General features: G+C 41.8%; 1 protein-coding gene across 6 annotated transcripts in view; it reads left to right on the forward strand.

Moving 5' to 3' along the window:
• ECM2 (extracellular matrix protein 2) overlaps positions 1 to 8,919 on the forward strand; it is a 179,399-nt gene extending 170,480 nt beyond the window's left edge. For all 6 annotated transcript variants that reach the window (XM_078661385.1, XM_078661384.1, XM_078661383.1 and 3 more), the window contains one exon: positions 1,145 to 8,919. In XM_078661385.1, coding sequence (XP_078517511.1) covers positions 1,145 to 1,316 — 172 coding nt within the window. In that variant the 3' untranslated portion in view covers positions 1,317 to 8,919. The remainder of the gene's footprint in view (positions 1 to 1,144) is intronic.
• The last annotated feature ends 2,019 nt before the right edge of the window (positions 8,920 to 10,938 follow it).

A 10,938-nucleotide genomic window follows, 5' to 3' on the forward strand; every position in this document is an offset into this window, starting at 1 on the left:
ACCAGCTAGCATCAGTGTCAAATTAACTCTTTGCCCTATAGCAAAGTAACCAATGATTAGACAACCTAGAACATGCAACTTAGTACAAACTCAGGAATGGTGGGAAGTGAGAACACTCTTTTGTTATACTCTCATACCAGTCCACAACAGGAGTAAATAAGAGACACGGTAAGGTTAAAAGATTTATTTTAACTATGTGATCTCAGGTGCAGTATCTTAGCCAACATAAGCAGACATATTATTAGAAATAATATGGTCAGCAATGTTACAATTCCATAAAATACAAAAGGAGAAATCATATTACAATGATGGTGAAAGACAGGTCTTATAGTGCCTAGTTCTAACACCCTCCCACTATGGGAACTATGTATTATAAACTAAAGAAGGTCTCTTAGGCTTGTTTGGGGGACCCCATTACCTTTCCGCTCAGTAAGAGTAAATTACATCTGGATCAGCAGAGGCTCTCTGCATCCCTGGAAACGGAAAATCTTCCAAGTGTGTGAAATCATGGCAAGTGTGTGATAATAAGGGCGCCAGAATCTTAGTTGACTCACAGCTGCCAAATTGTTGTGTCTAGAAAGCGTTACTCGAACATGTCCAAAAACAGCTAACATGTTTTGATAACCTTGACGGCTTCAGCACTCACTGTGCAGACTAGGTGCACGATGTAAGTCTAGAGATGTCGAAAACAAAACCTTTTCTCATGTGTCGACCTTCGTGAAGGCTAACCTGCAAAAACAGCTATGCAGTGTCAGGTGCAAAAGCAGCAAAAGGTAAAATGGCGTTTAAACTTCTAATAAGCAATGGCAACATAACATGCACGCAAAGCAGGCCTTAGGCCATACTACAGTGCCAAGCCTCTCATAGAGCCGGTCACACTTCAACGCTCCCAATGGAAGTCCTCAGGGGTATTACTAGTTGCTACTAATAACTTATTACAGGAGATTAGTGATGCATTTGTCTTGCTACATGATCATTCTGATGTCAAAGTCTGCTTGTAATAAGAAGATATTTGCCAGTTTTTCATATAGAGATTATATTCTCACCACACGTTAGAAATATATAATCCACAGGCGATTCACCAGAGTGGCTTACTTGACTGTTTAACATGTTAAACCAACTGTACGCTTATTTCCCTTTCCAGGTATGTGTCTCCGAACTGCCTTTGCAACACCGAAGATGAAGATGAAGATTCAAATTTGGAAGACGTCCATCTTGAAAACAATTATATCAAGACACGGGACATTTCACCATATGCTTTTCAATGCATAAAATCCTACTCAAGCATTGTCCTTAAACCACAATATGTTAAGTAAAACAACTACATTATTCTTAGCATACTTCATGGCTATCTTATTGCAAACACCTTATTTATATTTTTGCGGGGTACCACACATTATAAAACCTAACATCCGATTCCCTGAACAGAGGCACAGTATTGTTCTGCATCCTGTTACTGCTACCAAGCATTGAAAGAACCTCACCACTGGTGTAACCCTGTTTTGGCCCTGATTCACAAAAAATGGCAAAGCCTCACGCATATGTTTGTATAAATATACACATTTTCTGATGATTAACGAAACACCTTCAGGAATGTGCATGCAAATCTATGAAAATCATTGACTTTCAGGGAGACTACTAGTCCTCGATGCATACTCTAGTGGAGTATGGGCAGCAGGAGGATTGGCAGAAATGTGCAAAACCAGATTTATTTTCTTGAATTTCTTTGTTTGCCAAGTGGAAAACATGTTCCCAGTGGAGAAAGCTTGAGCTCTATCCCCGTACCCTTTAACTCTACGCATACAATGAGACTTATTTTTTCGATACATGAGTATCTTTTCAGGGTGTAAAAGAAAGTAGGAAATGGTGGTTAATACCCAACATATTGCAGGTTTGTCAGTGTTCAGAAATATTTTTTTCAGTAACTTCACAGAAACTTCCTCTTTCTTACCTCTAGTTGGAGATCTGATGCAACAGAGTCCACAAAACGTGAATAGTGCACTGTCAGTTGATCCTTATTCTTGAATCAGGGTGAGGGAATTTAGACATGCTCAAAAACTTTGTAAGTTGTGCATTTCAAGGTATACATACTTCATTTTGCTAAGAGGATCATGATAAACAGCTAAAGAAATACAGTTAGTGGACCTCATTTGTGTTATAACCTCAAACCTCATTGTTATTAAGAAAATTTGGCATGTGCTGACAAAGCCTTCTATATTTGAATTGATATTTCGTAATTAGGAATTATATCAGCACAACTGCATTCGCATCCAATTATTTTTCAGAGGGGCCTAGAATGCTCAGAAAAAAGTGGCAACCATTAACTTTAGTCTCAATCAGTATGAAAGTTTAATACCCAAGTGTACTTTTCTCCAACATTTAAAGACCTAGATCACAGCCTTTTTATTGAGTGGAGGGGAATACCAAAGGCAAAAGAACAAAAAATGGCACCCTTTGAATGAAATAAAAAGAGGAGGCAGATCTTCATTTTCTTTCATTTTAATCTTTAAATTATTTTTCCTACCGTTAAGTCTAGCTCCTAGGTAAGATATTCACAAAGGGCTGCATTGCACGTTTCACACACAGTGTGGCTGGCTTTCCGGTCACAACTAGACTGGAATTCCCAGGTTTTTAGATTATTTTGAAAATGCTTTATTCAGAATTAAATCAGTGAATTTAGGGGTATGGGCTTACATAGAACAAATCTGATTGACAACAACTTAGCACTAATCATTGAGTCATCAGTATACAAGATGGGCTTATCTGGTGCAGAGTACAATGCCTGTTTAATGTGCCTGCAGTGAATTCATTTAACACACATTTTCTCTGAATTACTGCTTTATTTTCATGCAGTACAGAAACAGAAAGAGGTATTCTTTGCTCACTATGTTAAAGCTGGCTGAAAAGGGTTGTCCTACTATTGTATGCAACTTTCACTGATCCATTATCAGATATTTGGTAAACGCTTACTTCTAGTCAATTCTGTCAGTAATAAAGGTGACCATTAATAGCTATAAGTACTAAGTAACAAGACTGTTGTCTCTCTCGATCATTACAGAGACAAAGCCTTTGGAAACTGGAGATAGAGTCAGGCAGAATGTGTTCCACTTCATCCCACATGGCCTTCTAGCCCACATTAACACGGCAGTAAGAAATTCACAGACTTCACACCAAACACTATAGTGAGTCACATTATCAAAATGTATGATTTTCCAAGTGTCGCAGATCTCAAAAATATGAATGCATCCATACTCTCTCATCTAATCAACTGATCTCCTTCCCATGTCACCTTCTAAATACTAGACTTTCCTATTTTCTGTCCCTTCTATTACCTTCTCAAGCCGATACCCTGTATATTGGTCTGACCATTAGACATTTGCCTTCATGACCCCACGTTTCTATAAACTCCAAAAATAAAACCAAGGCCTCCAAGCAAACAAGGTGCTCTCTCAAATGCTCTGTGGATGAACGTAATGTTTCCCTCATCTCCCTGCAAATCACAGCAGCGAAGCACATGGAATTACTTGATGGATCATTCAATGCAACCAAATGCACCATTGAAACATAAATGCATCCACACATAACAAAGCACTTAACCCTATCCCATTGGTCTCCTAAGTACTCTCAGGGCTAATCTCAACTAAGATGAACATACATGAAAAAACTATTGCCAACAGACCTTGCAATTGAACAAGTCGCATACTTAGCATGTGAGCAAGCTAGTTAAAAACTAGATATTAACTTCTGTCTGTGACGGTATTACTAGCCCAAAATTAAGCTAAAGATAGGATGCTATTCAAAACTACAACATTTTGCATTGACCCGTTCGCTCAATCCATTATCCCACACTCAGTACAAGTATTCCCTGACAGCCGATATGCATTTGTTGACAAAATCATCAGTATAAAACACAAGATGGCCTGATCAAGACATGCTCTGATGATTCTACTGTACCACTCCTCACATAACCTTTGCTTCCTTCAACTTTGGTGACGTCTGATATCTTCTCCCTCAAGGCAACCACTTATGAGCACAAATGTCCTGCCAGATCCCATCATTTTTTCACCCACCCTAGAGAAACTGCCCTACTCTACAACAGTCTTAATGTCTCTCTTAAAACGAATCCACTGCATTGAAAGCCAGTCACATTGCACCTCTCCTAAAAAAAACTCATCTGCCCTCTGATCCTCTTTCCAATTATTAGTCCATCGCTCATTTATGATTGTGTGGCAACATCTTTAAAACAGTCACATCACACCACTTAAACTGCAAAACCACAATGACCACAAACACCTACTCCATTCATGATAGTCAGGGTTAAATTCCAGATAAAGCACACAAACACCCTTATGCAATTAATTAATGGTAACATTTGAATTTCCGACAGAGAGTAGTCCTGTCTCCTGTTGCTGTTGAGTCTACCACTGACCTTAGATAATGTAGCACACCAAGCTGTTTCAACTACCCTCTTTTCCCACTTGGCCATTATTTAAGTAATATTCAAGTGGTTCTCTTTTCTGGGTATCAGTAACTCATACAAATGGAAAGCTCCAGTTTGCTCATGCTCCCTGCAACCTGTGGGGAAGAATAAAGTTCTATCTGTTTGACCTTTCTATTCAATCCTTACATGGAGCATCCATGTGTGCTTCTAACCATTCAAGACAATCCATTATTGTGGTGATTACGCCCAGTGAAATGTAAGGCTGTGATCAACACATTCACAGCCTCATATCTAAGTCTGGGCGGTGAACTCCGCTCCGCTTGTGGAGTTTGTAGTTTTCCGCACTCCGCATTACCCGGAGCTCGCAGAGTTCCCGAAAAAACTCTGCTTTGCGTAGCAGAGTTTTTTTCCTCACTCACGTTTGTCAACGTCAAGTTGGCGAGCATTAGCAAGGAAAATCTACCTCCCGGCAGGATTTTTCCTCGTTCACAATCGTCAACATCAAGTTGGCGAGGGTGGAAAATCAACCTCCCGTGAGATTTCTCAACGCGGGTGGTCAGATTTCTCATTGCGAGTGGTCACGTATGCTCGCGACTGCTCGAGTTGAGAAACCATCCGTTCGCATTGAGAAACATACAGCTCGAGTAAAAATTTACTCGAGCAGCAGTAAGGAAGCTGCGCCCGCTTGCTCTTTGCATGGTGCCATTCGCGATGATTGCACATTACGGACAAGCACCTGGCATCGAAAATCACAGCGAAAAGCATTTATCTAACGCACTCCGCTGCTCGCAGATCTCCGCATAGCGCTGCAGAGGTTTCTTTGCACTTGGCGGAGTTCCACGTAACAGAATTCTGCGATCTCCGCCCAGACTTACTCATAGCCTGCCATAGCCTTACATGTTTATGAATGTCTGCCTTAAACCTCAAATTAAACCCTACAGAAACATGTTTGATTTCCTTCATGAGGAAGCTCACTCAAAACAAAATGAATACTCGCTACCAATCAGTGTGTGAAGCTGCTTGGTTTCTACATTGATTCTTGCATCTCCTGTGAGCTACTCTCATGTAAGCATAAAAACACAGACAGATGTGAAACAGTTTAGTCTTTTATGCAAATAAAATATCTCCTACCCATAGCCAACATTTAAACCACTGTTCAGTCACAAACTCTACCACTTTGAGGATGCCAATTCCTAACCCCCTATAGTGCATACCAGAATCCACACTCTTGTCACTGAAAGATGGACTCCATTCTGCTATTCCCCAGACAACATCATCGAATCCTCAGACTAGCTCCTCCGGCAAGCCTCTATTTTAAAAACGAATGTAACATCTACAAATCCTTCAGCACAAGCAAACAAAGCTACTATTCCAAGATGCTTAAAACCCAGGTGGATTAACTGTAATGCACATCCACAGTATTGCCTGCCTGGAAATTCAGGGAGCCTTTAAGGAAGGAACATGAAAACTGACATGCATGGATCCATACCCGGGAATGACTTGTTCTTATGGGTAAGGCCGTAAATAGAAATCATCCAGTTCATGAAGGTTATGGAATAATTATTGTTCCAACAATTCTTTTCATACCCACAACCTGCACAGGTCTCCCTTTATTCAATGTTCTTTTTATAACTTGTAAACTTTCCACAACGGCACAGTGATCTACTTGTGCACACTGAATGACATGTGGTATGCCTGAAAAAAGCACAAATCATAGCGATGTGATTATCATGTTAACCTGAAGAGCCTTTTGCAAATATGTTATGCTGAAGTACTGACTGTCAATCTAGTAGCTGCACCGTAAACATGGAACCTTTTTTACTTCAGTAAGTGTACCACACTTACCGAATGTCTCTATATCCCTCTTCCTGTGCTAGAGCAGTCTTCCGCCCCTCTGGTCATGTTTATTTTTAACAAATACCCTCCATCACCAATTTTAAAATGTGGCTGCAAACATATCTGTTTAGACCAACAAGGAATCACTCCTGGCAGTTAGCAGTGTCAGGCAGCCCACAGACACTTCTTGGCATTGTGTTTCTTTTTGGAAACAAGGATATATGGCAATAACATATATATATATATATATATATGCGGAAACTCCAAACACCACTTCCGAGTCAGACAGAAGTCAGATCGGCGAGGGAACAGAGGAGACGGACCACCAGGTGCGCTTCACAGGTTCTTTTATTGCAAAATAGTTGGTAGGCAAGAGGGCACTACGCGTTTCGGGCTTGAAAAGCCCTCGTTCACATGCAAGATATATATATATATATTGGATGTATGCGAGTGGTAAATTCTCTTGTGCGGTTGTGTGTGTTCTTTGAAGCGATAGAGTTCTTTTTAAATTGCAGAAGGGTTGGGGCAGTCATGACGCTAGTTGTGATGTTACTCTAAGACCTGAGAGAATAGATGGTAAAGGTTTGTCTTTTCTTTTTTTTGTTGCAGTTTTTTTCTTCCAGTCCTGGCTTTTAGCGTAGTGTTGTCTACCTGAAGCAGTTAATTAAGACAGAGAGTACAAAGGTTGGACAGACACTAGGGGAGTGGAAGGGGACCTGTTCCCTTAGAAAAAAGAGCTCTCACTTACCCAAATGTGTGTCATACTTCATCATAGGGCGTGTTCCTTATCGGGCGCTACAATACCAGACGGGCACCCACACGGGGGCTCTTTATCAGAGATCTTTTTTCCCATTGCTGTATGTAAAGTGTGGGTGTACGGCTTGTTGTGTAGCTTGTGTATGAAAGTGAATATGTGTAAGGAAGTGCGTTTTAAAATAGACTAAGTAGTCCTCTACCCAAATTTGTTTTAATAAGTGAGTCTACTAGAGGATTTAAAACCGTGGTGGCTATCACCAGCTCCAATGATCTATGATAGCTTTAAAAGGGCAACATGTTTATTGCCACTGGTTAGTCAATGACAATCAAGTGGCAATTCTTCAGGACCAAATGTATCCTAATTTATATAGTGATTGGAATCTTGTTATACAAAATAGTATCTAATCACAAATGACCTTGGTGTGGTGTAATTATTGATATATCAACACAAGTTTCCTTGTAAAAGGAAAAGCCGACCCAATTAGGGTAGCAATTCTGTCTCCTCGAGTGGGAGCAGTGAGTACGCTGATTTATCATGAAAGTCTTTGTGTGGACTCCATCAGATGCCCTAGCCATGCTCTGCTGCCTCGGGATGCAATGCATGATGTTCTGATGATGTTACAGGTTTGCAGGGACATACAATGTAAGTCCATCAGGCTTGGCAGGATCTGTTTGAACTTTTTTAGGCTATTGATGAGACCTGCTGCCATATGTTGGATGTATTTCAGGGGATCTAGAGATGTCATGAAGAATGCACAGCAGGTTGGAGCGTCCATCTAGGTTCAAGAGAAAGAAGACTAGAGGTTTGGATTGTTTGTTCCTATTGGTGTACAGGTGGAAGTCTGCCTTGGTTGAGTTTTAAGTACACTCTTGACATCCAATTCTGAATGGAATCAAAGCAAGGTTTGAGTGATAGGATCTTACGAGCAGTGAAAATGGTCAAGCAGATTTGGGTGTCAGCATAATAAAGAATTGATACTCGATGCTCGTTACATCCATTTCAAGAATTGTGTTTAAGAGAAAACATACACAGGTAATCTCATCAAAGGAAAACTTCGAGGCATCCTTATTATCCATCTCTTTTACCAGTGGTAAAAAAAGAACTGTGGGTTTCTGTAAAGATAACTCCCTGCATTTACTCCTCTGTGTGATGTACAGATTATGGCTTAGAATACATGTTCCATTTCTTGTCATGTAAAAAGAGAAATTCCTTCCATATTGACGTATTTTTCTTAATTCAGAAAAGTCGTATTTTGTGGCACCTTTCCTCTCTCCCCGGATTTGTAGCTGTCCTTGGAGTCGATAATCGGTTTTTGTTAGCTGTACTGGTGTATGGTTTATCAATCATGCAGTCGCCGACACGTATTGTGGGGGCAAACATTTGGCTGCATTGTTAATACTGATGTCCAATTTCGTTAAAAGAAATGATGTTGGGTTGTAAAAATAACTGTTACCAGGTGAAATTTCTTCATACAATTCACGTGTCCACAAAATGAAATTTCCAACTTAAAGGTTACAAAATGTAAATCCGAATAAAAAGTGTAACTAACTTGAAACTGCCTCCTGGTAGCATGTGTTTGTGCTATGTAGTTCCTGAAACAAACAATAAAATTACCTTTCTGTAGAGTGAATAAACAGTTTGCTTGAAACCCAATAACCACTAACCTCCCAAGGTAAACCCCCTGGTGCTGCTGATGCTACTCTGAAAATGTGAATGTCATTATTTTCATCTGTGTGTCTTATGCGGGCTCATTTCCTGTATTGTACAAAGGTATGTTTCGTGTATCTTGCGGGGTCAGGTATGGGCACAAAGGATATTACATGTCTTTTATTACTTTATATAGTATGTAATTTTGAAAAAGTGTATTAAAATATGTGCATTTCTATTGGTTGTCGCACCTTTTTTGTTAACAACAGACTTGACAATCTTATTTAACATTAATTTTCCACAAAAAGAGAAAACTCAGACATCTACTTGAAATTATCGGAAGCAGAAGGTACACAGTGTTTCACCAATACAAAGCAAAATTAAATCTAGCAATTTAACATGATAAAACATTACTTAGAATTGCTAGCTTGACCCGCTGTGCTAAAAAGATACATGCATACAATAACAATAATGCATGCTTTAATTGATATAAAGAGGATATCTAATAGCCAAAATTCAAACATTTTTGTTGATGGGAGATTCAGAGTACCTCGACAATCTTTCGTACATTCTAAATTATTAAAATTAAAAACAACCTTTGGTGACTACTCTCCTAGGAAGAGTTTGTGGACCCTGTTGGTGGCGGGACTCTGTGTCCCAGTTTACACTGCACCGAAAAGAGGAGGAGGAGCCCAGCTTACCCACGCCACACTCTGAACAGCGCTGCCTCCCTACCGCGGTGCTGGAAGACTTTGTGGACCCTGTTGGTGGCCGACTCTGTGTCCCAGTTTGAACTGCACCGCAAGGAGGAGAAGGAGCCCAGCATGCCTGCTCCGCGCTCTGAAAAGCGCTGCCTCCCTAGCGCAGCACAGGATGAGCACGGGCAAAGCCCTGGCCAAGGGCGGGTCCGTGTGCCTTGTCAGAAACTGGAGGAGGCCGGGCCGGCCCCCCATCTTTGTCCTTTGATCTAACCCCTCCCTGTCGCCTTCACTGTATGCACAGTCAGCCATTGAAGAGTCTTTGAAAAGCCTCGAAGAGCAGCTGAGGGGCTCGAATTCCATCTTCCTTCTGGCACAAGGTAGGCCTAGCTGGGTTTCCTGCCATAGACCGGGCATCAATCACCTTACTACTTAATTTATCATACACTGTGTATGAGTCCCTGTCCCCCTTTGTTCCTACGCTGATGCGGTCAAGTCCAGCAAGGTCTAGGTAACACCGACCTGAGGTACTTATCCTGTTGTCTTACCATCATGCCTTTGACCTAAGGGTACCATCATAACAGAGCTCGGTCTCATGCGGAAATGAAAATGGCAGTGGCAGCCCCTATAGCCCTGGCAATAACTACAATGGACTCCTTCTTACAGCGAGCAGCTGGAGTCCTAGATAAGGAAATCAAGCTTGTGGTACGTCAGCTCTCCTGCTCCCCTCCAAACCAACAGCTCCCTCTTTTACCCAGTCCACCAAGAAGACCAGTCTCAGCACTGTGTAGCCCAGAGCTGGTGGAACTGATGGATCCAATCAGGCCCCCATCTGCATCCTCCCCTGGGTCAAGAACTAGTCGGGCCAGCAGAAGCTCTTGATGTTCTGGGTTAGGCTAGTAGGACAAAAACAGTAACAGTGCCTGGTCCGGTCGTAGCACGAACACCTCCAAGCCAGTGGTGCCTCGCCCTCTTGCCCTGGTGGGGGATATTAGTGTTAATGAGGGTACCGGGATTAGGGCCAAATGCAAGTGTTCCTTCACAGGAGGTAAAGGCAAAAACAACAGTTGATGGACAGAATGCAGAACAATGTCATGCATTCACCCCAGTACAGAGGGCTGGGCCTAAATCCATCGTTTTTTTGCACTCCACACCACCCCAGTTCAGACATGGCCATATGCAAATCAGCCTTGACCCTGTGCCTCATGGGAACAGTCCAGCCCGAACTGCCAAGCCATGTCTTTCCTGGACCGGAATCAAGCATCCTAGGACCGGTTTCTGGCTATCAGCCGTCTTCAGCCAGGATAGCTTGACTCCAGTGGTGTGGAGTGCATGGGACTCACGACTGAGCATACCCATCCCACTCAGGGCGACAAAGGCAAAAACAACAGTTGATGGACAGAATGCAGAACAATGTCATGCATTCACGCCAGTAAAGAGATCTGGGTTAAATCCTTCGTTTTTTTGCACTCCACACCACTCCAGTTCAGACATGGCCATATGCAAATCAGCCTTGACCCTGTGCCTCATGGGAACAGTCCAGACAGAACTGCCAAGCC

This window comes from Lissotriton helveticus, chromosome 9, assembly GCF_964261635.1.
Source record: "Lissotriton helveticus chromosome 9, aLisHel1.1, whole genome shotgun sequence".
Taxonomy (NCBI): Eukaryota; Metazoa; Chordata; class Amphibia; order Caudata; family Salamandridae; genus Lissotriton; species Lissotriton helveticus.